Source organism: Poeciliopsis prolifica, unplaced genomic scaffold (genome assembly GCF_027474105.1).
Source record: "Poeciliopsis prolifica strain line A6 unplaced genomic scaffold, Auburn_PproV2 SCAFFOLD034, whole genome shotgun sequence".
Classification (NCBI taxonomy): domain Eukaryota; kingdom Metazoa; phylum Chordata; class Actinopteri; order Cyprinodontiformes; family Poeciliidae; genus Poeciliopsis; species Poeciliopsis prolifica.
This window is the reverse complement of record NW_026562409.1, coordinates 2,429,898-2,457,482: the sequence shown is the minus strand read 5'-3', so window position 1 is coordinate 2,457,482 and position 27,585 is coordinate 2,429,898. Positions and strand designations below refer to the sequence as shown.

At 40.4% G+C, this 27,585-nt stretch overlaps 1 protein-coding gene across 2 annotated transcripts; it reads right to left on the bottom strand.

Annotated features, from left to right (window-relative positions):
• Positions 1 to 85: 85 nt before the first annotated feature.
• scn4ab (sodium channel, voltage-gated, type IV, alpha, b) lies at positions 86 to 27,368 on the bottom strand. 2 transcript variants are annotated; one of them, XM_055051748.1, is made up of 31 exons: positions 27,228 to 27,368; positions 13,332 to 13,516; positions 13,109 to 13,246; positions 12,626 to 12,743; positions 12,176 to 12,266; positions 11,315 to 11,443; positions 11,094 to 11,185; positions 9,967 to 10,215; positions 9,820 to 9,883; positions 9,594 to 9,735; positions 9,324 to 9,524; positions 9,181 to 9,253; positions 8,664 to 8,902; positions 8,395 to 8,466; positions 8,202 to 8,303; positions 7,747 to 8,103; positions 7,457 to 7,655; positions 7,094 to 7,353; positions 6,862 to 6,958; positions 6,070 to 6,224; positions 4,985 to 5,158; positions 4,776 to 4,898; positions 4,393 to 4,674; positions 4,245 to 4,298; positions 3,909 to 4,046; positions 3,720 to 3,824; positions 3,354 to 3,624; positions 2,649 to 3,270; positions 2,420 to 2,564; positions 1,756 to 1,833; positions 86 to 1,424 (listed from the first exon to the last, which is right to left on the bottom strand). In XM_055051748.1, exons 2-31 carry the CDS (start codon positions 13,461 to 13,463, stop codon positions 1,023 to 1,025), a joined length of 5,304 nt encoding a protein of 1,767 aa, XP_054907723.1. In that variant the 5' UTR covers positions 13,464 to 13,516; positions 27,228 to 27,368; the 3' UTR covers positions 86 to 1,022. The 2 variants fall into 2 exon arrangements, with proteins under 2 accessions (XP_054907723.1, XP_054907724.1); XM_055051749.1 differs by lacking the exons at positions 11,094 to 11,185; positions 11,315 to 11,443; positions 12,176 to 12,266; ... (2 more) ...; positions 13,332 to 13,516; positions 27,228 to 27,368 and having other exon boundaries at positions 9,810 to 9,883; positions 9,967 to 10,080.
• Between the last annotated feature and the right edge of the window lie 217 nt (positions 27,369 to 27,585).

The window sequence follows — 27,585 nt, the reverse complement described above, 5'->3', positions numbered from 1 at the left end:
GCATCTGTTCAAAGCAGGTGAGTAAATCCATGCCATGGTACATGATACACACAAAGATATTTAAACAAAAACCCCAGAAATCATGCTCAATACAATCTGAAGCTTTAATCGCATAGATGTTATTGCAGGTAAAATATTTCAAATCTACTTATTCATCCGTTAAGCCAATGATGCAACGTTATTTGATAGGAAAAACAAAAGTTGAATTGAATCAAAATGACAAATGTTTAATCTGAGTACAGATTTGTGCACTGAAGCAAGAAAGAAAGAAAGGAAGGAAGGAAGAGTAAAGCGCACAAACATTGTTATAACATTCACAGTAACATTACTTGTTTTATTTAGCTACGAATGACCCACATTTACACCAGTGATGACATCACAGTCAGTTATCGTCACCTCCAGGTTGCAGTGTGCTGGGTGACGACTTGGGGACTGATGGAGGCGTTTTCCTCCGCCATGCAGGCCTGGGTGTCTGCTGGAGGTGTGAGTTGTCTCATCTCTCTGTGTTCATTTCATCATTACTGTGCAGGAATAAAATCCCAAACGCCTGCTGGTTAACCCACTGCCTGGATCCCCTGCTGTCCAGCAGATTAACTGACTTTACTCATTAATTTAAGACATTTAGGTTCTGCGTTAAAGCAGCCAGGTTATATGAATATGAGTGACATGGTAAAAGTGGTCGTTCATGGAGCCCATGATCCAAAGCTCCTGCTATCCGATGCTCCACTGGCTGGATGATGGTACATAAACACTTTCTTCACCTAATCCAAACCTTTCTGAATGGCTGTTTGCTACTTCCATTGGTTTCTTCAACTTTTCATCACATCAATATCCACCAATCAGAAGAAAGAAACAAGGAAGCAGAAGTACAGATGTCTTGGCTTTGAGGTGATGAGCAGTGCAGTGAAGACCAGCTTGGAAACATTATTTGTTTCTTTTGGAGCGTTAAGTCACTTTTCTTGTGGGTTTCTCTGTTAAACTGAACTGAAGAACGCTCTTTTAAACAGAGAAGAGTCCGTCTGCTACTTCTTTGACAGGAAACACTCCTGATTCGAGTTTGTCTGCAGCTGCATCATCGTCTCTGTCAGGCTCTCATCGTGTAGGAAGTTGCAGTCGCTGCGCGGAGGAGCAGCGTGGAGGAGAATGTCCCTCTGTGGTTCCACCTGGACAGTCTGGTCCTCAGCTGGAGCAGCCAGAGCCGTCTCACTGTCTCCATAAAGCTGATCCATTCGTTTACAGAGAAATCCTTCTGTCTCTGGTGGAGACAGATCGTCTCGCTGTCCCCCTGTCCTCTCTTTGTACTTGTAGGACGCCAGTTTGATCACTCGCTGCAGAAGATGTCTCCTGTAGGTTCTCTGGATCACTGCTGCTGCCAGCTCCTCGTGTTTCTTACGCAAAGTGCTGCTGATTGGTTCATACAACTTCTGCAAAAATGAACAATCACATTACGTGCAGTTACTTTCATTATACAAGGGCTATCTGTTGGAGATTATATTGATACTTTTTCCAGGGGTCTTCAATGTGTTGGTCAGGTCTTTAGTGAGGTCCCTGAGATTCTTTTAGTTTTTGTTAAACATCGCATGAATCCAACATGAAACAAACTGATAAAGGTATGAAATCGTGTTTTTCAGGTATATATACATATTCTAGCTCTGAGCATTTTGACAAATATCAGTGTCATTATAAGGTCATTATTAGGGCTGAGAAACTTTGAAGACCCCTGACTTAGACTCTGACAAAAAATAAGGAAAAAACCTTTGTGGGATTGTTGGCCATGAACTTATCCTCTATCGTTGCCTTTAGACCATCCATTGCCTCAGATTCGCCCAAAACCTGAAAAATATTCAAAGAAAGTATGTGTACATAGGTGTTCAAATGTCTCTCACACATTTTAATCACCAATAGTTACTGTATTTTAATGCTACTGTTGAGAAAGTTTTAACCAGACCAACTTGAAGTTAAAACTTCCATGAGCAGAAAAGGTCCTAAATCTTAAACTCAGCTGTCCAAGAACCGGTTCCACCAAATACATCTTAAAACCCAAAGAGACAGACATTGCAGATCAGCAAGTAGCTTTGATCAATTTTGTGAGTGTCGGTGGCAGAGTTGGAGTGACACGTTTATGATTGGAACCAAGACAATCTGGTGCTACAGTGGATTATCTTGGGCACTGTGGAATACCTGTGCTTGTCAATCTGAATAGAAAGAAACAACAACAGATGCCACAGAAGTGTAAAGGGTATTCTCTATCTTCCTACTAGTCGCCCACTGTTGATGATGCATGCTTGGTTCCTAAAACAGATGGAAGTAGATGTGGGCTCTTAACAAAGGCACAGGAACGTAACTACACAGACTGCTCTTATTTGTGGAAAAACACTACATATGTCTCCAAGAAAAAGGATAATGTGAGTGATACTACCTCTGCAGTGAGAGCTAGCAGGATGTCCATACAGTGGATCTTGTCTCCGGGAACCAAAGGCAAGTCCATTTGTATCAGTTTGATGGTGTTGGGTTTGGGAATCCTCATAGGATCCTGCAGAACATCACACAGGTCTGACAGCTCACTGCGAAACACATAAAATTACAATCAGGTTCACCCAGACAGGAAACCGAGTCTCACAGGAGGTCATTCACCTGCTGGGACTCACCTGTAGTGTATGAACTGTGAAGCTCGAGGGTCAAACTTCTCCCAGGTTTCATAGAACATATCGAAGTCATCCTCAGAAAGTGGGTCGGCGCTCTCCTCTGTGGCGACATTGAAGTTCTCCAGGATGATGGCGATGTACATGTTGACCACCACCAGAAAAGACATGATGATATATGAAGTAAAGAAGACGATGCCCACTGCCGGGCTGCCGCAGTTGCCCCTGACAGACGTGCCTGGGTTTTCAAAGTCTGGATCACAGTCTGGAGGTGTGTTCATGATGGGATTGAGCAGACCGTCCCATCCAGCTGACGTAGTGATCATAAACAGGCAGATCATACTGTTCCCAAAGGTCTCAAAGTTAAAGATGTCATCAATCATGCTCTCCTTCTTCACGTAAGCAAAATTAGACATCCCAAAGATGGAGAAGATAAACATGATGAGGAAGAGAAGGAGGCCAATGTTGAAGAGGGCAGGAAGAGACATCATTAAGGCAAACAACAGTGTTCGAATTCCCTTCGCTCCACGAATGAGACGAAGAATCCGTCCAATACGAGCCAGTCGGATCACTCGGAAGAGAGTTGGAGAAACAAAGTACTTCTCGATGATATCAGCAAGAAGAAGGCCTGAAAGGGAAGAGAACACATGGTGAAGTTTTTAAAACTTTCAGTGAGACATAACAAAACCATCTCATCTGCTTCCTCCTCACCAACAATGGACAATATAACCACTACAAAGTCAAATATGTTCCATCCGACGTTAAAGTAGTGCTTCCGTAGAGCGATCATTTTGAGACAGCACTCTGTGCTGAAGATGACAATAAAGACAAGGTTGACCCAGTACAGGATGTTTTCCTTTTCAGGACTCTGCTCGTCTGTTTCCACCATCATTGTCACCATATTGAGGCAGATCAACACCATGATGAGGATGTCAAAAAACTGCTTGGTCACAAGGTCGAAGACTAGACCCTGGAACTTGTTCTAGACAGAAACAGAAATACAGTTGTTCGACGTCCGTCATACTGATATTTACCGGTTTGGTTTATTTAAGTTCTACAGAAAGTCCTGGAACCTACTGTAGGCCGGGGAACAGGCTTCTGAGGCTTCTTGGATCCCAATTTCTTCATGGCGTTGTAGTATTTCTTCTGTTCTTCTGTCATGAATATATCTGTTCCTCCAAGGTAAACACCCAAACATAAATATTAAATGGTTGACAGAGGGAAAGAGAAAACTACTCAATATTGGGTCATTGACAAGAAACTTATCTTTGCTTTCTGCTGGTTAAAATTGTCGATGATGACTCCGATGAAGAGGTTGAGGGTGAAGAAGGAGCCAAAGATAATGAAGCAGACAAAGTACATGTACATGTACAGGTTGTCTTCATACATTGGCTGGGACTCCACCTAAACCAAGAAGGTTGAAATCTCAGGATGGAGGGAAATGTAGTTGTGTCTCATCGGATAACAGCAACAGTTTTTCCCAGTTTCAGGACTAGGAAAGCTTCTGGTTACAGCATTAACATCATTAAAACCTCAATTCCTCGGTAGACTAGGATTAATAAGACCAGGAACTGTACCAGCACCAGTATGAGAAGTTCTGACCTCTCTGGAGTCCACCGCTGCATACATGATGTCCATCCAGCCTTTAAATGTGGCCTAAAGAAAACAACATACAATTTATTTTACAAATCTAAAGCTATTTGAATGTTAAAGAAACAGTAGAATCCTTTATGTTGGCTTTCTGACTGACCACTTGCAGCAGAGACAGGTAGCCCATCCCAACGTTGTCAAAGTTGATCTTTGTGTTCTTCCAGCGAACCTCGGAGGAGCCCTCAATCAAATCGAGACACTGGGTTTTATTGTTGACATCCTCAGGAAGGAAACGCTCCTCTGATGTTTCGTTGAAGCAGTAATAAAACTTCCCTGCAAACAGGTTCACACCCATGATGCTAAAGATGAGCCAGAAGATCAGACAGACCAGCAGCACGTTGAAGATGGAGGGGATGGCACCAACCAAGGCATTAACCACCACCTACAGGCCAGCAGATACGACAGGAGTGAGTGAAATGCTAAACCAACCAAAAACAAGACAGTTCCCTATCCGTCTGTCACTGTTTAAGCTGCCAGTCTTACCCTCATGCCCTCAAAGCGGGACAGGGCTCTTAGGGGCCTTAATGCTCTCAGAGTCCTCAGAGACTTTATAGCTCCCAGCTCAGAGTATCCCAGGATGTTTGCTGTCAGTGACACCAGAGACACCTGAAAAACAACATGTAGATGAGCTAAAACTTTACTTTCGGCGGAAATACGAAGGAGTAATCATTCAGGATTAATCAGTTTCGTACATCTACAATGAGGAAGTCCAGCCAGCACCAGGCGTTGGTGAAGTAGGTCTTGAATCCATAAGCGACCCACTTGAGAATCATCTCCACCACAAACACGTAGGTGAAAACCTGATCTGCATATTCCAGAATTATCTTGATTACACGGCGCTGCTCAATGTAGATGTCCTCAAAGGCCTGTCAACAATATTTGGAGTTTTTAATAGATAAAACTTTATTATTTAATTTGTCATGGTTTAATATTCACAATCTTCATCTAGTACTGAGAGAGATGTTTGTGAAATGGGTTGAATATTATCAATGTTGAGAAGCCCAGATGATGTTAATTTAAGATTGTGAAGCTAATCTGAGAGATAATCCTGAACCTATTTTGTTTGGCAAGGTAGCAGAATAAAGACCTTTCTGAAATATATAGGCTCAAAATTATTCATGCCCCTTGCAGGTTAGGCATAAAATACAGAAAGAAACTGCAAATAGGCAAGGTCTGCTGTAATTTTAATTTCACCAACACGTTTTCACCCTAATCATTGAGATTAGGGTGATGGTGAGGAGACCTTTCAACCTCTAAACACTGAGCTCATCACCAATGATAAACTGTTAAAATATCAGTGAAAATGTGAAAAGCTTTTCAGGCACCAATATTTGTTATATGCAACCCAGGTTAATGTGATAAAATTTCTCCAAGCTTGAAAAATGCTGACAGAAAGTTGTATATTTTTGAATAATGGGATAAAATGAGACTCAGTCTTTCATCAAATAATCAGAGTAAAAGTTGCAACCTTCAGTCACCAAATAAGGTTCTTTTGTCAGTCCTTCATATTACGTTTTTTGTTTTGAAGGGGTTAATAGAGTCCAATCATCTCACCTGTGTCTGTTTAGCAGCCATGTTAGTAGTCACACTGTCAGCCATGCTTGCAGTCCACAGCTAGCCACCCCAACCGTCAGATTAGTTTGCTGAAACCTGCTCAACCAATAAAACATCTCAGAGTGAAACTCGAAGATGCTAAAGACGTCAACACACCAACAACAAGGGATTATGGTTAGAGTTAGTGCTAAAATTATGTTAAATATTGTGTTGTAGAGTTTACCAGAGCTCCACTGCTCAGCAGGATCATGAAGATGATGAAGGACTCAAAGTAGTTGTGCTCTACGATGTTGAAGCAAGTTTTCCTGAAATTAAACCAGATCTTTCCTTTGCTGTGGGACGTGTCTATGTCCAGACAAGGACAGCGATTGTAACACTCTGCAACAGAAACCCATACAGTTTGCACACCTGTTACCAGCTGGTTTTCATGCTGAAATGTCCTGAAATCATTTCAGAACATTTACTTTGACAAGTCAACTGAAAAACAATCCAGTTTGTTTGATCATAACCGTCCAAACCCTTTTAGTTTCAACCTTGAAGCTTCTTGGGTCATCCAAAATGTATGGCCCAAAAATAACACCAAAAGAACCGTAGTCCCAAAGTGAAACGTGGCCATCCCTATCCAAGTACTCGTAAGAGTCCACTATCTTTATATCCACTCCTAGTCAGGTGGGTCTGGAGGTGGTTCCACTAACACCAGCCTACAAAGTCCTGAGCCAAAGTCTGAGTCATTGATGAGACCCGCTATGGGAGAGTCATCAGAGAGCTTCTGAAGTTGGCAGCATGGTTAGTTGACGTAAAAGACTGCAACGTAGAAGGACAATGAGGAACTTTCCATTATTTGCTAATATTTCAGTTTTTATCTTTTTGTTTTGTGTAGCTCTGAAACCTTCCTTCAAGGGGCCATTGGTTGCTAAAAACGTAATATTCTTCTTCTGTAGCTGAAACACTGGGCCCTTTACAACCTGGATTAAATGGATACATTCAACTGATCAGTTTTTCTCAGTGCGCTTACTTTCTGTAAAGCAGTCCTCTGGAATTTCTTCGACCTCTTCTACTTTTGGGACTTCGGGAGCTCTCTGCACAGTGCTGCAGACTGAAGACTCGTCACCCTGAGTATAAGCAGATCTTAGCATTAAAAGGTTATTTTTAAAAACATTCAAATGACTTCACAAGAATGCATCCACTGTGAAAACAAAGGTGGACTACTGTAGGACAATACATATCCCCAAAACCCAAGACTGTACTTGTGAAAGCTGTTCTTCTATGTCATCCTCATCATCATCCTCATCTTCATCTTCATCTTCATCTTCCTCGTCTTCATTTTCAGGCATGTCAAAGTCAGACTCAGCTTCAGCAATGGGGACCTTCAAAGATGTGATGTTCTGGTAGTAGCTGCTCAGGAATGACAGATCAACTTTGGGAACTTGAACCATGGGATGCTCTGAATTCACGATTGTCAGAGATAAAACTTCCTTTGATTTTTCGCCTTCTTCGCAGGGTACAGCTAAAAACATTGATTTCAAATACAAAGACAAAAATAACTATTAAGTGCAAACAATAAACCTTATATGAACTTTTACATGTGAACAAATAATGTCTGCTCCCACCATTCGCGTCTGAGTTCACGTTTGTTTTCTTTCCCGCTAAAGTCAAGAGATGTTTCAGGAACCAGGCCTTGGTCCAGGCGACAGCCCTGCTGATCCGGTTTATTGCAATCTGGAGATTATTTTCTCCTTCATCTTCTGTGACGGCAAGATTATCCCCACTGAATGAGCTTAGCAGCAAGGCCAGGAACAGATTCAGAACCTGGAATAATATCAGAAACACATTTAAGCTTCGAAACTTTTTAAAAACCAATCAAAGACAGAGTAGAAAGAGTTTTTCTGCACAGACGTACCACCAGGTTTCCGATCACCAGTACCATCATAAAGACAATCAGACACATAGGTTCCCCAGCAACTTGCATACAGTCCCACATTGTCTCAATCCACTCGCCACACAGAACCCTGAAGATGATGAGGAAGGCATGAAAGAAGTCGTTCATGTGCCAGCGAGGAAGCTCACAGTCTTCTGCAATGCGGCAGACGCAGTCTTTGTAGCTCTTTCCAAACAACTGCATCCCAACGACGGCGAAGATGAAGACAATGATGGCGAGAACCAGCGTCAAGTTCCCCAGAGCTCCCACCGAGTTGCCGATGATCTTTATCAACATGTTGAGAGTTGGCCATGACTTGGCCAGCTTAAACACTCTCATCTGGAGATAACATGGCAAGATGGACAGATTCATATGAAGATAGAAATATACAGAACTCGGGTCACAGTTTAATCATGGTGAGAAAGTCATGAACGGACCAATCTGAAGGACCGCAACACGGACAGACCCTGAACATTCGCCAGTCCAAGCTCCACCAGACTCATGGTGACGATGATGCTATCAAAGATGTTCCAGCCCACCTGTAACCAAGACAAGAGACTGTAACCATGGGAGCAGGTCCTCACCATCCAAACTTTTCTACTTTTATTGATATATATGTATAATCCTGACCTGGAAGTAATAATATGGATCCATCGCTAAAAGTTTGAGAATCATTTCAGCTGTAAAGATCCCTGTAAAGACCTAAGGATCAGAGAAAAAATGATGACTTAGCGGGACCAGAATTAAAAAACACCATCCTAACCTGTTACCAGACTACGCTACTCATCTCAGCTAACCTTCTACCACATGTTACACCAAAATACAATATTAACTCAATGTTAACTCATTGGACTCAACCTTACTGTGCAGACTTTGACTCAGTTTCTTCTGTTACTGACCAAATTTCCAGTGCTGAGAAGATTTTCAAACTCCACAGTCATTGGATAATGCTCCATGGCCATGAAGACAGTATTGAGGACAATGCAGATGGTGATGGCGAGGTCCACAAACGGATCCATGACGATAGTATACAGGAGCTTTTTCAGCCATCGCCAACAGCCGCAACAGTCCCACTTCAGGAAGATGTCAGCAAACACGTACCAGCATGGAGGACATGGCCTCTGGTCGTCCTCAAACTCTGAAACACAAAACCGCTCAAATGCATCACTGCGCAATAAGTAACTAAGCACCAATTAGTTTTATTCTTCATCTGTAAATTCTGTTAATTCATGTAAGGAATCCTTAAGGTAAACTCAACTGAATGGTGCTAAAGTATGTAAAATTCTGATTTCTAGTGAAGTTGGTGGAATACGTAAATCAAACGATGGATCATTTTTACAAGAATAAACCTCAAGAATTATTATGAATGGCAGAAAGAGAGTCAATAACCCCAGTGTGTTCACTGTGTCCCAGTACCTTCCATGTTCGCATGCTCCTCTTGTGATGTGGGGTCTTGATTCTCCAAGAGCGCCGCCCTCTTGGCCGCTTGCTGTAAAGACAAAACACAAACATTCAGCTTTGTCCTGAATCACGGGGGGTTTCTCTTCATCACATCTTACCTCCTCTTCCCTCTGCTTCAGTGCCTCCAGAATCTGGGCATACTCCTCTTCTTTCTGTTTGGCCTCGGCGATGTTGGCCTCATTCTGCTCAGCGTACGCCATGGCCACCACCGCCAGGATGAGGTTAATGAGGTAGAAGGACCCAAGGAAGATGATGACCACGAAGAAGATCATGTAGGTTTTACCTGCCGCCCGCAGCGTCTACGCAGATAAACAGAGGTGAGATGATGCTGGGTCTGGCCTCAGCATTAGGAGCTGCAGGGTACTGACCAGGTGGAAGAGATTTTCCCAGAAGTCCTGAGTCATGAGTCTGAACAGAGACAGAAACGCCCAGCTGAAACTGTCGTAGCTGGTATACCCATAGTTTGGGTTTCTCCCTGCCTTCAGACACATGTATCCATCTGGACAGGTCCTGGATACACCATCATCATCATCATCATCATCATCACCATAATCAATAATGTTAATAATAATCGTGATGTTTACTTAAAGCTACCCTGCATCAGAGCTGTTTCCACACAGCAGGGCATCAAGTTGATCAGGTAGGTGGTAATAATTGTCTGTAAGACACAAAGACAGGCTGAAGTTGCATCTTTTCAGGTGGATGTTTGTGGTTTCTGAGGTAAAATACTCAACATGCTACCTGGGTTGTTAATGTACTCGTAAAAATCGAAGTCACTGCTGTTGTTTTCGTGGGAACTGATGTTGAAAGCTCCCTCTGACGTGTCGTTGAGTAACAGCGGTGGGATCAGGACGCATTTTTGTCTGAGGTTTCCCATGAACAGCTGAAGACCAATCAGAGCAAAGACACTGAGGCAAAAGACAGTCAGAATCATGGCGTCACGCAGCTTCTTCACCGACTGGATGAGAGCTCCAACAATCGTCTTTAAACCTGCAGAGAATGTTGCAAAGGAAGCATCAGAGTTACTGTCAGCTTTAACTGCCAGCGTCACAATTATTCATCAGCAGTTTAATTGTTGAATTATCAAGACTCCTCTCCTGTGGAACCAGTTCCCAGTTTCTGTCCATGAGGCAGAAACTGGGAGCTTCTACTGTTAAGACAAGGCTTAAAACTTTCCCTTTTCGTAAAGCTTTTTCATAGTTTTCACTGTTTTAGGTTATAAAACAGCAGCTGCTATAGGCTCAGGCTGTTGGAGGACCCATGTTCCTCAGTCTGCTACTTTTGCCCACCACTACCCACATTTGCATTATAATCCATTACTGTCTTTCACTTTGTTTTTTCTCTACATTGTTTTTGAGTCTATGACTGTTCATTGATCCTTAGGCAGATTGCCTCACCTGAGCTTTGGATCCTTAAAGTTGCCATGTATCTCTAATCAGTGATACTTTCTGCCTGTTTGGGTGGACGTCCATGTGTTGGTGGATCTCTGGTTGGTCCATCCACTCTGCGTGTTCAGATGATGTTTTATGGGATATCGTAGAACCTAACCCTGCTATAAGCATCTATTCTATTCTGAACTGTTTGGTGGGTTGTTTTGTCTTTGTGAACCTCAAAATGGTTCCTTAGTCTGGATCACTGAATATCCTGAAAACTGTGGCGGTCCAAGGATTACTGGAAGAAATCTGTCTGCTTTTATAATTTTCAGCCTATAGAAAACATCAATATCTCTTTTGGTCCAAATATAATGTAGGTTGCCGTTTCATCCATATCAGAACCCATGAAGTTATGTTTTATGTTGTCAAGTTCCTCAAAAGGTCTAAAAGTCCCCAAAATCTCACAGCTCATTTCTGTCATTCTGACATACTGACCAGGGATCACTGTGATGGTTTTCAGGGCTCGGAGAACTCTGAACGTCCTCAGTGCCGATACATTTCCCAAGTCAACGAACTCTGTCAGGTATCTGAAACGGAGACGTTCCTCATTATCCTCACGTTTATCTTCATTTGAAGACACATCTCATTGCAAAGTTGATTTCAACTGATCTCAGTTTAGTGAAACACAATCTCTCCAGGAAGCTTTTCATTATTACGCCATGCTGATGACCATGAAGTCCAGCCAGTTCCACGGATCTCTCAGGAAGGTGAAGTCTCCCATGCAGAACCCTCTGGATAAAACTTTGATGGTTGCCTCAAACGTGTAGATGCCTGTGAATACGTATCTGAGCAACAACAGGAAGGCATATTTGAGACAAGAGCCCAACATACTGAGCATGTTATGATGCATGGGGAACCAATATGTGGTTTTATACTTTTACCTTTTTGTCTTTCTTTTTGTTTTGTTTGTATTTCCTTCTAATTAATGCAAAGCACTTAGAACTGTCTAGTTCCTGAAAATGTGCTATTTAAATAAAATCACCTTACCTTACCTATTTACATGTTCTGCACTAGTCAGGTGTTTATTTACTTTACTTGAATCCACTGAACTGAAATATTATATATTTTTCCCAACCCTTTTCACACTGTGAAAAAATTCTGCACAATATTACTATCAAATTACCAAAGGTCAGCCATATTGGAAGGCAGGACACAAACAAATAAAAGTTTTAAAGTGCTATTTGTTTTCTCAATTTTGATTTATTTTGTTTTTCTTAACCACAACATTGAATCTCATAACTTTTACTTTGCATCTCAAGGTTTGAATTGCCTCAAAAGTATCAATGCCATTATCACTTATGATTGATTCTCAGATTGGTGATTATAAACAAACTCTTACTTTGTTTTCAATAGGTGTGGCTTTGCAAGATGAAACACTAACTTTGAGTTTATATGTTGAGTTTTTCTCCGGTTGCACAAAACGGTTTTCCATAAACGGAGTCAGTGTGTGTGCGCGTGTGTGTATGTGTCTGTGTGTGCATGTGCGTGTGTGTGTGTGTGTGCGTGTATGTGCTTACTCTACTGTCTTGCTCCAGGGTGGAGGGTCACTCATGGTCATGAACACACAGTTGGTCAGGATTGTCACCATGATGAACAAGCTGAATAAAGTTTTAATGATAAGGAAAACAATCAGGATGCAGCATGTTTTAATCATTTATGAGGAACAAATTCATTCACATCTGATTTTAATGGAAACTCCACAATTGCAAGTTTGGGTTTTCCAAAATTCATGGAATATGAACAAACTTTTGTGCATATTTATCATAGGAATGCAGCTGTAGACGGTTTAAACTCAGGCCAGATGCAACACTGATTCTTGTTTGGCACAATTTTAGCTCTGATGAAGCGTTTCTCTGGGATAACCAGGCAGATTTTAAAAGGATGCAACTACAATAGGAGCTCAGAAACCAGACAAAAATGCTCTCTTGCTTTAGCAGCAGAGCCAGAGTGACGTGACAGAGGATATGAATGGATGAGGATCCTGATGGAGAAGATCCTCAGTGGGCTGAAGGGACTCAACACGTAACAGGCTGGTTCTGCGTTGAACCTGTAGATGACATTTCCCTTACTGAGAACGATGAAGGTCTGCAAAGAAACAGGAAACACAGAAACAATGGAGTCAAACTGATTTTCTCCCACAAGTTTATTACCTTCAATTTGATTTTTATTCATCCCAATTCATATGAGAATATTCATTTGTAGAAACCAAAAACTATTTTTCCAGTTAGTTTTTATGTTTGATAATATCTAAAGCTTTAAAATCACACAAATTGTGTTTGAACTGAACTTCCTGATATTTTTCTATCTCAGTCTTTAACCAAGACTGAATATCGATGTAAAAAAAAATTTAATAAATAAAACTTTCATTTTGTTGATGGAAAATTGATGGAAATAGTATGACATTTACTGTTGAGAAGGTTGCACAGTCAAACTTCAGTGAAGAGTGAAACCTTTTGTGATTGGTAGAAGGGATCCAGCTCCTCCAATGGGATGTTGAGAAACTCAGCGGGCGGGTCTCCATAAATAAAGGGGAGGGGCTTCCCAGCTTCCAGGTCACTTGCTGGTTTAGGAAGATCCTCCTCTGCTATCTATAAGAAAATCACTAATCAGCTCAGGGTTCATCATGTTTTGCTTGATTGATTTTGTCACTGACAACTAATAGGCTATCAATACCTCAATGTTCTGCTCCTTTCTGATTTGCTGCTGCTTCTCTTCAGCTTCATGCCTCCGCTGGATTTCCTCCAGTGAGGCTGGTGTGAAGCGTCTGAACACCTCCGCACCAACAGGGGGCAGCAGAGGGGCCATACTGACATTTTGGAGAACCACCCGAACTTCTGTTGCTCCCTAGCAACCGCCTCCTAAAAGGAAAACAAGAAGTCTAAAGTATATTTCCATACAATTCAACGAATGTTTGGAAAGATACTTTAGATACTTTATGCCTCTGGTCCACTTGGCATTCACATTTAAACTGTGCAAGAATTCACTTCAAGCGAAACAAAACTGCTTTTCTGCTTTTTCTGCTTTTCTGTCCTGCACCAGACTTCAGCTTGCATTCACACCTCCCCAAACAAACCAGACTTTCTACATAGACAAACTTCAGTCTGCTAGTGTTTGATTAAAGAGATTAAATAGGACCCAGGTGGACATGGCTTCCTGAAGCCAAATTGGCCCTGGAACCAAGATTTCATCAACAAGCAAGCTCCTTCCCAGATGTCCTAATCTAGATGAAGTTGAGCAATCACAAACTCTTCAAATCTTTCTTTATCTGACCTCTTCACTGAGGATGGATCCTTGAACAACCTACCATGAGTAAGGAGTTTGGATTTGCTATCCCAGCTGGGTATATTTGGGTTCCTCTCCATATACAGGAACCAGCTGGAACCAAACTTGCCCAGCTGGGCTCTCCTCGACTCCATCGCTAGGTTCGGCGGTACCAGGCATTTTTCTACACAGAGTAGCAGTGGGAGTACCGAGCCACGTTGGACCAAAAGTTGATGATGAATTTTGTAATTGTGTCATCAGATTTGTTGCATTTCGTCTCAGATACTTGAATGAAAGCCGTTCAATGATCACCGGTTGCTGTTCATTAGAGAACATAGAATCTGAATGTTGAAGACCTCTGTTGAACAGGGGAAAATGATTGTTTTCTTTTATGGTTTATTATTGCTTTTTTTTGTTTGCTTTGCATGTATATTGTTTTGGGTTGTGGCTTTTCTTTTTCCTTTTCCCCTTTTGACAATCCAAACACCCTGGACTGAAGGTGGTTGTCTCGGGAGGCGGGGCGCACTAATTGGCCACCCAGACAGGTGTCAGCAGAGGCTGATTAGAGCCAAAATAAAGGGAGCCTGGATGGGAAGAAGAGAGAGAACTGGTTCTGCAGCCACGGGAACTGACACGCTGTGGGGAGCAGACGGAGCCCGCTCATCCGGCACAAGCGATCGAGAGTTGGACAGACGGCCCAGTACAGAGAATCAGGGCAGAGGGTAACCTCTGCCCGCGCCTGTAAGTAAAGTTTCTTTCTGGTCGAGCTGATCCTGCAGAGAGCTGGCAAAAAGCACGTCTTCCGACGGAGTTCTGGTGCGGGGATGCTGGCGCTTTCCTGTTCTTTCCTTCTAGTTGGACCGAAACGTAAGGGGGCGTGGCACGCCGAGGAGTGGAGCGGTGGTGGAGCGCTGTGCGGCCGGCTGTAGTGCGCGCTACACATAGATCACCGCCACGAACAAGAAAAGCGGAGCCCAACCTGTGGCCTTCAACGGGTGACCTTTTTTTATGGAACATTGGATTTTATAAAGAACAGTTTTTATTGTGCCACTACTTGTGACTCTTTTGATTAAAATACCTTGCACCTGACTGCTCCGCTGTTTGGGTTTTTCGAGTTGTTTGCTCCCCCTTGTGTTGAAGACGGACTGTGGGCCAATTTGGCCTAACACCTCCATCGTTGGTGCCTGAAGGTGGAGGGAGTTGAGACGACCAGATCTGGGTCTGTGGAGTGTGTGATGATGGGCGTCTGATCAGAAATTGTTGTGGAAGATTCAGTCGGTATAAATCTCACACACTCGGCCCCCTGTCTCTGGTTTCCTCCTCATTTCCAGGTTTTACTCCGCCCTCTCGTCTCCATGGCACTAGCAGCTGCTGGGAGTCATCAGTTTTACTTTCTGGTGTAAAATTACAAGGAGGACGATGACCCAGCTCATTCCAGTACACACACACACACACACACACACACACACACACACACACGCTTCATTCCTTCATGTGTTCCTACATGGCTGTCTTTCAGCTCCTCCTCACCTCCCTCTGATCAGCCGCTAACTTCCTCCTCCTCTGACCTCTTCACCGTTCCTCCCTCCTTCCTCTCTGTCCTCAGATTAATCTGTTGAGGCTTTCTCTGAAGCCTCAAACTAAACTGAGCTTAATGTCTGAATTGCAGGGATGTGTGAAATATTCCTTCACATATTTTCTGATGAAGATTGTTCAACCCTCATCAGACCAAGTCAGTCTTTCAAGTCTCAGATGATCACATAAATATTGGACTTTGGAGAGTTAAATTTAAAATCAGCAGCTCTTTAGTCCATTTGAAATAAACTCTGCTCTCTTCCCCCTTGGTACAGTTTGTCTGTGGAGATATGAGGACAGAAATCCCACTAGGATGATTCATTGTGCTATGAAATGGCTCCTTGTACCTTGAAAATGCATAATGCTGCCCCTTCAAAATGATTTGTAACAGTTTTAGACAACTTTACCAGAAATAAAACCCAGAAGCACACAGTGTGATTAAATTCTGATTTTTTCTACTAACTTATGAACTCAGCCTCGGGTTTCTGTATTTGCAAATGGTTTTTAAAACTGTGTCTAAAAACAGTTTTAAAGGCCAAAATTCTGATGGGCACAAAATTATAACTCAAAATGTTGCAACAAATCTTCCTGTCCAGAGTTGAACTGAATCATCCAGAAAAGCCTGGAAGGAGTCCTGGATTTGACCCGACGCAGGAAGCCGTCTGCAGGAGCCACACTGTACCACCAATAAACCACGGGGTCACGACCTTTGGTTGCCTCCCTGAGGAGGTCAGACCTTTACTCGCAGCAAACCAAACATCTTCAGGAGAATGTGAATCAACACCAGAAGACAAAACAACTCAGCTGAACCCGGAGAGGTTTCAGGTCCTTTGGCGGCGTCTTACTGAAGATGTGGTTACCACGGCAACTAATTAGAGGCCCTCGTTATCCCTTCGCTGCATTTCTGCAGCGACATCCGACACGAAGCAGTTATCAGTTCACAGCAGTTCTTTTGGTGAAGACCATTTCATCATCTTCATCACCGGTGTTCCCTGCAAGGCGTTGATAAATTCACACACTCACAAACACGAACATCACTTCCCAAAACAGCCGGAGCTCACGAGGAACATGAGACGGGTGCGGGAGTATTTAAGGTGCATCTGTGAACGCGTTTATGAAGAAACCCGAGAGTCCTTCTCTCCACTGATTTAATAGGCCTTACAGTGTGTGTGGGTGTGTGTGTGTGTGTGTGTGTGTGTGTGTGTGTGTGTGTGTGTGTGTGATTGGAGTGCATCCATCACCAACAAGTCACCGAGTCTCTTGTCATGCTGATAACCGGCGCCACACAAACTCCGTCTGCTTTCATCCTCATCTTGCTCGTCTCTTTCTCGCCACTAGATGGGGACGTCACATCTGCAAACAATTTCTATTTATGGTTTCAAACCATTTCAACTTCCTGAATATCATCTGACCCAAACTCCCAAAACATTTAGTCATTATAGACTTTCAGAAATATCTGTTGAGCCGAAGCAGAATCAGTTCATCTGTGACAGCTGAGATGTAACGGAAGATTTTTACTGCGCTGTATTTTAGACTTGAGTGATTTTATCTTTGTCTCTTAATTCAGTAAACTTTGTGGATCCCCCCCACTGTGAGGAACTTCACTGAATATCTTCTGTTTCTGCTGAAGTTTCATGAAAGAAATTGATTTGGAAAATGTTTTTTTTTTTTGCCTGATTTTGTTATTTTGTTATTTAGATGAATTATTTTCATTTTGATCTTTAGAATTTCCACATAACTTTATATTTTGGACCATCAAATAATGTAATTCTTAAATATTAAGTGATCGATATTTTGATCAGGACTGGAGTTACTCCAGGTATCTTTTTACTCTTACCTGTGTAATTTCTTGAATGGCTATTTTTTACTTTTACTTGAGTAATTTTATTATGAAGTATTTCTACACTTGAGTAAAATTTCTGTATTATCTTTCCGTTGAATGACGAACAAACATGTTTTAACCAGAAATCCACCAGACACAGAAACACCAGCACTCTGCCTATGAGTGAGGACTTGCAGCATCAGGGACTCAGTTCAGATGTTTTTCTGCAGTTTGGAGCATCGATGTTTTAACAACTTGTCTTTTTAAGTGAAACAGTTTTTAAATCATGCAACTGTGATCAATTATCTCTGAAAAAATAATCAGGAACAGGATATCACTTCTGCAGCTTTCATCCACTTACAAGAACCAATCTGAACGAGTTTCTGCTCATTCCTGCTGACATGAGACACTCGTCGCTCCCAGGGAACATACTGATAACGCCATCATGCTCCCTAAACCCCTATCAGGCTGCTGTTCCAGCTCGCTGGGATGTTGTTTCACACCGATAGAGAAAAGTCTTCCTGTTTCTAATGGAGCCACACACTCATGCATGCGAGTGTGTGTAACCGTAGACGGCTGAACGCTGCTGGATGAGGTCAGAAACGTTCGGTATTTCCGCCCTTGCCGTTGGATTTTCACGCTAAAGTCAGCTGCTGAGTTTGAGCAGGAAGCCAATGATGGACCATCAAAGTCCTCCTGCAGGCAGGGGGCGCTGTTTAACTGCACACTTTTTCAAATTGTCATTGATTTAATTTTTTATTTTTTTTTCAGTTTTAGTCTCTTTCAATGCATTGCCATTATTATTATTAGGCTTTTTTAGATGGAAAAAAACGGATTAATTGCCACCAAAAAAACTTTGAAATTTTCAGATTAAGCTCAGAAACATTTTAGACAAAATTAGGAAATTTGTGTGAAGAAACGCAAACATTTTGAGATTAATCTAAAATATTTCCTAGAATTTTTTTTGACATTTTCTGAACCTATAAAGTCCATTTTTATTTTATTTTTTTCTGAGTTTCAAAAGTGGAAAATTTTCGACTTGTCAAGCAAAGAAATTTATAATTTTTTCAAGAAAATTTCTAAGGTTAATCTAAAAATCTTTTTCTTGCAAATATTTGACATTTTTAACTGAGACATTTCCTTAATTCATAAAATTAATCTGAAAATTTTAGGAATTAATTAAATTTTTTTTGCAAATTTTTTTATTTTGGATCTCAGAAATTTCTTTTTTTTCTTCTAATTTTGTTGTACAGAAATCCACTCAATTCTTTCTACTAACAGTGGCCCAAAGACTTAATTGTTTTTGTCTGGCTGTGTTTTCTTTTTTATCTAAAAAAGAAAAAGTAACACACATACTCAAACTTTAGCACCAACTAACCCAACTATTATGGACTTTTCAACAGAAAATGAGTAAGTCCCATGAATGCAATATCCATGCAGAAAGGTTGGGATTTAAACCGCTGACCTCCATGCTGCAAGGCTGCAGCGCCTCCCCAGCATGCAGCTGTCATCGAATCAGATTGGGAAAATAGAAATTAGCATCATGAACTTGGGGTTCTGTTTGAGTAAAAAAAGAAACAAAAGAATTACCAAAAAGCTTCTGCAAAAAAGCAACAACTTAAATGCAACAAATCTTTGTTCACTGCACTAATGAAGCTGCTTCAAAGCAGCAGTTTGTCCATTTCTATCCAGCATATTCAGTTAAAACATCTGGATAACAAAAGAAAAAAAGATTTGTAAAAAATTGAAGTGCTCCTGACTGACCCAGCTTCAGAGGAAAAGTGGAGACAAAACAAACAACAGTCTAATTCAAGATGATTTCTCCTGTAAAAAATTCAAACATCTTTAACAATTGACTGGATCTTTACTTACAAACAACAGTTCAGTCCACTGAAAACATTCGGCCCGGATCCTGCAGCAGCAGCCATGAAAGCTGATGAAGAATCGGGTTCAACGCTCGAGAAAAACCAAAACACAGAAAAACCAAATGATTCTGCTCCCTGGTCTGGAAAAACAAACACTGAAGGCTTTTTACATCTTTTTCATTGAAGACTGTAGAAAACAGAATCGAAGAACTTAAACAAAAATACTTGGTAAGATTTTCTGTTTTTGCAGTGACTGCAGCTGAGCAAACAATCCTAGCAATACTTTTGGTGAATACAGTTAGCATAAACTCAGTATAATTAGCTAAACATTTTGACAGCTGTTGTGTTTTTGACTTTTTTCTTGGAATCAGGATCATCTCATCTCTGCACACAATGCTGGATCTGGAACATTTGACCTTTTTCTCTGTTTATTTGCTTTTTATTGCAAAGATGTTTGGAATGAGATCACAACTCATTCTACAAACATTCTGCAGGTAACTATAGAAATGATCACACAGGTCGAAAAGAGGAGATTTAAATTACAATCTCTTGGAAAAGTCTTTAGTTTCAATCTTAGCGGATACAATATAGCAGAAAAGTTTTATGAAGGAAATATTTAGACTTATTTTCCATCTGTTTTCTATCTAAACAGAATGTTAATAATTGTTCAGCTGATCTTGCTGGATCCCAGACTTCCTCTCTAAAATACTTTGAACATGCATTGGACTTCAGACGTATCGGTTCTGGAGTCCCACAAGGTTCTGTTCTTTCACCCATTCAGTCTCTGTGACAGTGAACGCCTCACCAGAGAGCCGACTGGGAAAACTTTAATGTTTCCCTGCAGCTGATATCTTAATGACATGTCTGCTTAAGAGACAATTTATCAACTCCACTCAGCTTAACGACTTTGTTTATGCCTTCACAGCAGCATGAAGAACTCATTCATTGCACCATCAGAATATTTCACAAGATGTCGAGCACATTCATCCGTGTTATAGTCATTAAAATAAAAGTGGATCCCAAAGTCTCCATCTGGTTTTTGAAGACGACATTAGAGCCCGCAGACGGGCGTAGCACCAGCAGCAGCTTCCCGCTCAGCTCCAATGCTGCTGATGCTCAGGCCTTCCTAAAGATCTGGAACTGGAGAACCTGGAACCAAAGTCTCGGCACCTCACTTTGTAGAACCGGGACGATGGAGCTGAGGTGTGAGGAAGTGGAGAGCAAGTCATTCAAATATCTACGTGATGAGACGAGTCTGAAACGGGCCGACGTCTGGATGTCTGGGACAGTTAGCAGTTCTTAAATGTTAGCTTGGAGCAGATTTTCCAAACAATTTAACAAATCCTCTAAATCAGAGTAAAGGTTGAACAGCAGACGACCGACGAATATTTTGTATTTTTGTCTCATTTCTAGTGCAAATGTCTCACTGCACTCAGGATTCATTTATTGTTATTGTGCATGAAAGAGCAAAAAAATAGCAACTCAAATAAAAACATACAAAATATAAGTAAATAAATACAGCAAATAAAATAAAAATAAGAAATGGATGAATTTGTCCAGATGAAATTCATCAAAAACAGAAACAGTTTCTCGTCTGTTTCCTCCTGCCTCTGTTACATCTTCATTAAAAATAAAACAACGTTACAAGCTCATATTAAATAAACAATTCTTTAAATATTCATTAAAAAGTTCTAGTTCAACTGGCAGATTATTTCACTTAAACATGGAAAAATGTCTCGTTAAACGTGAGACATTTTTCAAATATTTCAGTCAATATTAAAGAATTAATGTCTTAAAACAATCTTATATATGTTGCTGGGAAGTTACTTGTATGTTTGTTTTGTCTTATTTCAAATCTAATAAGATATTTGAACTAGTCATGTTGCAATAAATTAATTAATTGCATGGTAAATTAAGATGAACTCAATCATTTGCATGATTGTTTTTCTGGTTTGTTTTTGTCTTTCAGTTTTCAGCCTGGTGTTTTCGTTTCATTTGGCCCCTTTTGTGATTTTGCTTGCAGAGAATTTATAAATAATTTTATAGTTTATTTATTTAGGATCTTTTATATTTTAGAATGTAAAGGTTATTGATCTTTATATGACATGAAAATGCCTCTGAACAATATTATCGTTCCTTGCAATAAATTCTGGGATTTTGTGTTTTTCCATTCACTTTTTGACGATTAAATGCGTTTTCACCCAAAAAGCAACTTTAATCCGATTGAAAACCTGAGTCTGTTGATCAGAGTCAATGATCCGGCAGCAGTTTCACCTTCAGGTTGATGAGGTCAGGATAAAACCACAGACAGCTCCTTCCCTCCCTCCAGCTCCCGCCTAATGGCTGCAGGCGTCTGCTGACGTCCACTAAATAACAAGCTCAGTATTCGTGCCAGACCCGTCCAGAACCACATGCATCAAACAGCTGCATGGACTGCGAACAGACGCATGCTGCTGCCGGGTTGTGTTCTCCAACCCTGAATGCTGGTGTTGGATTTTGCTGCGTTCGCCTCTGATTGAGTCGTTGCAAGAGACAAACTCTGTGACAGTCCACGCCCGTTTCTCCAGTTTCCCTCGGAAATCTCTGCGGACAGAAATGAGCCGCGGCGTGGAGCTGCTGCCAAACAGCGACACAGACACGCAGGCGCGCGCACACACACACACGCACACACACACACACACACACACACACACACACACCCCTACACGCACACACACACACACCAACACAGACTCGCAAAAGGATCGCGTTGCAATTCAGATGCCAAGAAACTTCTAACTCCTAAAGCATATGTGCTGCCATCACACGCGTGCCGAAGACTCCAGTTCGGTTTTGCTTCTGAAGCAAAATGCTTGAAAAATTCATAAATCTCTTAAGTTTTAAGGTTTGGGCCAGAAATAAACCTGCAGTGACGTCACTCACACTCTGATCGGGTCAGGAAGAAGATAAAATCAGAAAACATTTGTCATTTTATCTGAACGCACAAACCACTCAGGATGTCAGAAATCTGGGTTCAGTTAAAATAAAAGTTACCAAACAAGAAGGACAGCAGTGGGTTATTTGACTCTAACGTCAATATTCATAAGACAGAAATTAAGTAACAATAACCGAGTCAGCAGCAATATTCAGGAAATTAATCTATTCACAGGTTTTATTCATAGAGAATATCTCAAATATTATATTTGACAGAAAATACAACTTAAAAGGTTGGAATGTGGAGAAGCTGAACTGCTCATTCATTTCTTGCAATCTTACTTTATTTCTAGTGTTCACTGATCTGTTTCTGGATTTATTTTAGATTATTTACTGTTTCAAGCTGTTTGTATCTTAAAATCAGAGATTGGAAGAGAATCCAAAAATTATATTGAAATAAGAGCAGCACGACTTAAACCTAAATTTACTCAGGTAAAGGTAAAAAGAAGCCGTCTGAGAACTTACTAAAGTATAAAAATGTTTCAGTGCAATGGAAAAGTTGGTATTTTAAGAGCTAAAATGAAATAATTTATAAAAAATAACGTAATTACAAAACAAAGAATCTGGCAAGAATATATATTTTTTCAAATCAGTTTCTGTCAATATGATATTTAAAGCTATATATTGAAATAATCATGCAGCTATGACTGTATCGGTTTATAGACAGAAAAAAGATAATATCTGCCAGAAAACTCAAACGTTTGAGAGAAAACTGTTCAGAAATATCAAAATTAATCTTAGAAATTTTTTAGAATTTTTATTTTTACTTTTGAAACTTAAAAACTTTCAAAAGTGAAAATTTTTCCATTTAAAATTGGAAATTTTAAATTTCCAATTTTTTATTTTCAAGAAAATTTATTAAAGTAACAGTTTTATGTTGGAAATTTCACTTCAATAAATTGTGAAGAAGCAAAACTTCACAATAAAATTACTGAAGTGCAGCATAGTAAAAATACTCCGAAAAGTAAATTTTTTCCCAAAAAATTACTCAAGTAAATGTAACTAGTTACTGCACAACTGTAAAAAGCCTTTTTTATTATTATTTCAGTTCTGACTGTGGGTTTCTTATTCTGCAGCGTTACTCCTCCCCGTAGTGACGCCTAGTGGTGGGGGAAAGAACTGCTGCTAGAATATCAAAATAAACCTGAAGAGAATTTTTTGACTGAATGTGGAGGAAATTTTGATCCTGAAGAAACTTTTCACTGTGGCCTGCGGGTTTACAGCCGTGCAGATTTAGGTTCTTCAGGATGTTTTTTGGTTCTCTGTGCCAGAACAACATCACCGGTTTTAAATTTAATCTTGTAAATGTTGCACGGCAGACAAAGTCCAGCCAAATAAAAAAATCTCTAACAGCTCCCATTTTCTGTGACGTTTCAATCAGTTTCTGCAAAATCACCAGATTTATTTACAAATTTCGCTTAATTTTTTACTGAGATCTTATTTTGTATTTTCACTCCTGTGAATCTTTATTTCGTCATCTTGCTCCATCCAAAGTTGGGAAGTAACTTTGAGCTGGGTGTTTGGGAATAATGTCCTTTTAGGAGTATTCTTTATTAATTGCATCTCTAATCTTCTTTATCTCTATTGTTACTGGAGCAACATTTCTGGATTTTCTTCTCACTGATTGAAAACCAAACATGTTTTAACCAAAAACTCCCCAGAGACACACCTGCAGTTTCTGATTGTATTGCATTAGATTCACTTTGTACACCCAACCCGACTCATCATAAATATTACTATTACCTATTGCTTTGTTTTACATCAATTAAGCCTTCAATAAATTAATTGCATAAACAATTTAAACAAGCTTGATCATTTTCTTTTGCATAATTCATTGTTTTTTGTGTTTTTCTTTCTGCCAAAAACTGGATGAGTAAAAGCTTCAGTCTGTTGCCATCGTCTCAACTACACTGTAAAATCACAAAATCTTATCAAGTATTTTGGTTTACTTTTAGTACAAATCTCTTAAAATGAGACAAAACTCATCTGAAAATAACTTTTCAACAAAAATTAATTTGTTTAAAGCCAATAATTTCTTAATATTGATCTTTTTTTAAAGTACTAGGTGCACTGGTAGATTAATTCACTTTTAATAAAACCTTTTTCTCATAAGTGAAATAATCTGCAAATAGAAATGGCAGTTTTTCAGAAATACTAGGAAATAATTTACCTAAAACAAGCTGCTACATCGAACTGAAAAGTGACTTGTAAGGTAGTTTTTTCTGATTTTAAATTTACATCAAACGTAAATTTTCTAGTTTCTGGTGTAAATATTTTGTAATATTTTGTGTTTATCCCTTCTTTTGATGAACAACTTTCCTTACAGACACTTCAGTGTTTATTTTGTTTGTTTCTTTGTTTATTTTCAATATGTTCTGGTTCCAGTGTTAAATGTTTGATAGAAATTAAAACTTATTGATTTTTGAGAGGATGCGCTTGTGTTTATACTCTATTACTGTTTTATAGTTCTTGAAAATGGTCTCACAACAACAATTTATTGTTTATCATAATAAGTTCAGAGACAAATTTTATTATAATAAGTGTGTTAATTTAATAAATCTGTTTTTTTTTTCTCTTGCGAAACGCATTGAGAGCTGGTGTAAATTTAATTACACTGCAAAAACATACAATCTTATCAAATATTTTTGCTTCAGTTTCTAATCCAAATATCTTAGTACACCTAAAATAGGACAAAACTAACTTCTTAGGCAGATGTAGAAGCGTGTTTTAAATCAATAATTCCTCAATATTGATGAAAATGTTCTTGTTGCATCGGCAGATTATTTTACTTGTAAAAAGACATTTTTCCCATATTATAAATTAATTCATCTGCCAAAGGAACTTGAGCTGTTTAATCAATATTAAGGAGTTATTTACTTGAAACAAGCCTCTATTTCTGACTGAAAAGTTAGTTTTAAGTTGCCTGATTTCATTTGTCCTGAGATATTTGCACTAGAAGTTGGTGATGTTTAATGTTTTGCAGTGCAGCTGGACCGCTCTGTCCCGCTCTGACCCGCTCTGTCCCGCTCTGACCCGCTCTGTCCTGCTCTGTCCCGCTCTGTCCCGCTCTGACCCGCTCTGTCCCGCTCTGTCCCGCTCTGTCCCGCTCTGACCCGCTCTGTCCCGCTCTGACCCGCTCTGACCCGCTCTGACCCGCTCTGTCCCGCTCTGACCCGCTCTGACCCGCTCTGTCCCGCTCTGACCCGCTCTGACCCGCTCTGTCCCGCTCTGTCCCGCTCTGACCCGCTCTGACCCGCTCTGTCCCGCTCTGACCCGCTCTGTCCCGCTCTGACCCGCTCTGACCCGCTCTGACCCGCTCTGACCCGCTCTGTCCCGCTCTGTCCCGCTCTGACCCGCTCTGACCCGCTCTGTCCCGCTCTGTCCCGCTCTGACCCGCGCGGCTCACCTGTGTGATGCAGCTTCAGCAACCTGACCTGCGCGATAATTTGCCCAGATTGAAAGTTTCCCGAGAAAGAAAACGCAGCTCATCTCCTGGCTTACATGCCGTCCTAATGCAAAGCCTGCCGTGCTAATCTGACCGGCTAACTGCTGCTTCCTGTGGCAGATGGTTGACCTTTCAGCGTGACCCTGTTCAGTTAGCGGTTAGCCGGCCCTCAGCCTGACTGAGCTAATTTAAACCCCAGCAGTTGTTGGTGGCAGCAGTTGTTAATATCTGATCTCTGATCGGTAGGTTGAACACAGACCGACCTATAAATACCGTCAGCTAGTTTATGCTAACCCCAGAACGGACCATGTTGCACAAAACTGAACCTGAAGCTCATCATCATCATCATCATCAACAAGTGGCTCCTTAAACTATTAAAAGTCTGAGTCATATTTAGTGATGGATAATGTGGCAGAGCGTAGATCTCTGCTGCGGTCTTAGGTTTACTGTCACGAGATCGTCCTGCTGATGTTGCTTCACATGTCGGACCCAGAACCATCCGAGTCGCCCGGCTGGAGCTCCGGTGCTGCTGATGGGATCCAAACTGCTGCTCTGACCAGCAAACAGAGGCAGAGCAGCAGAAAAACACAGTTTCTTTTTTCCCATCAGCTTCCAGGTCCAGTTTCTTCAACCTGGGAGAACCTCAGGGCTCAGTTCTAGGGCAGGAACTAGTTACATTTGCTGACATAACTTCTTGTGTACTTTTAGGAGTATTTTTACTATGCTGTACTTTTTACTGTTACTTGAGTAAAATATCTGGATTTTCTACCCACTGAATGAAAAACAAACATGTTTTAACCATTAATTCACCAGACACAGACACAAACCTGCAGTTCTTTTTAAAGTTTCAAAATTTAATCTGCAAATTCTTTGGGAAAAAAAATTTAATAATCATCTTTTGCCCAATGTAGTTATTTTTTGTTATGAATTATTGTCATTTTGGTACTAAAAATTACAAAATTTCCACCAAATACGTTTTACTTTTACTTGAGTAATTTTATCATGAAGTATTTCTACTATTACTTGAATAAAATTTTTAGATTTTCAACCCACTGATTTATAAACAAACATGTTTTAAATAAAAACTCACCAGACACAGATGCACACCTGCACTTTTTGTTGAAGTTTCATAATATTTTTAATGACAGAAACTGATTTGGAAAAAAAATATTTTACCTACTTGTATTATTTATTGTTACTTCTATGAGTTATTGTCATTCTGGTCCTAAAAATACTAACATTTCTACTTATCTTTATATTTTGGTCCATCTGATGATGTAATTTTCAAATATTAAATGATCAATAATTAATTAACTTTTTCAGTCTTCAGTAATTTCTTGGATGTCAATTTTTTACTTTGACTTGAATAAAAATATGATGAAGTATTGCTGCTTTTACCTGAGTAAAAGCAATCATCAGGCTAAGCATCGTTTGTTTATGTATTTTAGGTTTTTTATTTTGTATTTTCAAAGATCCTCTCAATTTTAACATTTTTTTTTACTCAAAAAGATGATAAACAGCCCCTGCCTTCAGGCTCAGCAGGTTTTCTTCTTTAGATTTCGACCTAAAAAACCCAACACTTTAAAACTTTGGTGTAAAAAAGGATCCCAGCCTAAAAGTTGACTCACTTTCAGCGCCGCGGTCCAGTCCACTGGCTTTCTGTCATGTCTCGACGCCACAGAGAGACGCTGATCCACACTTTTATCACCTCGCGCCTGGATTACTGTACCTCTGGTTTGACTGGATTTCATCAGGCGTCCCTCTCACTGCTACAGGACAAAATGTGTCTCTTCAACTCATGCAAGCCAACAATAGCTGTGGTTCCTGACTTCCCCTTCAGTTGTAATCATTACAGTAAAACTAACATTTTTTCGTGTTGTGTGGCAGTTAAATTTGCCCCAGAACCAAAATAAAACCTACTCTTTACATTTTCCTTCTTATTTTGAGAAGATTTTAATTGAATTTATTGGGAGTGCGACTCAACCA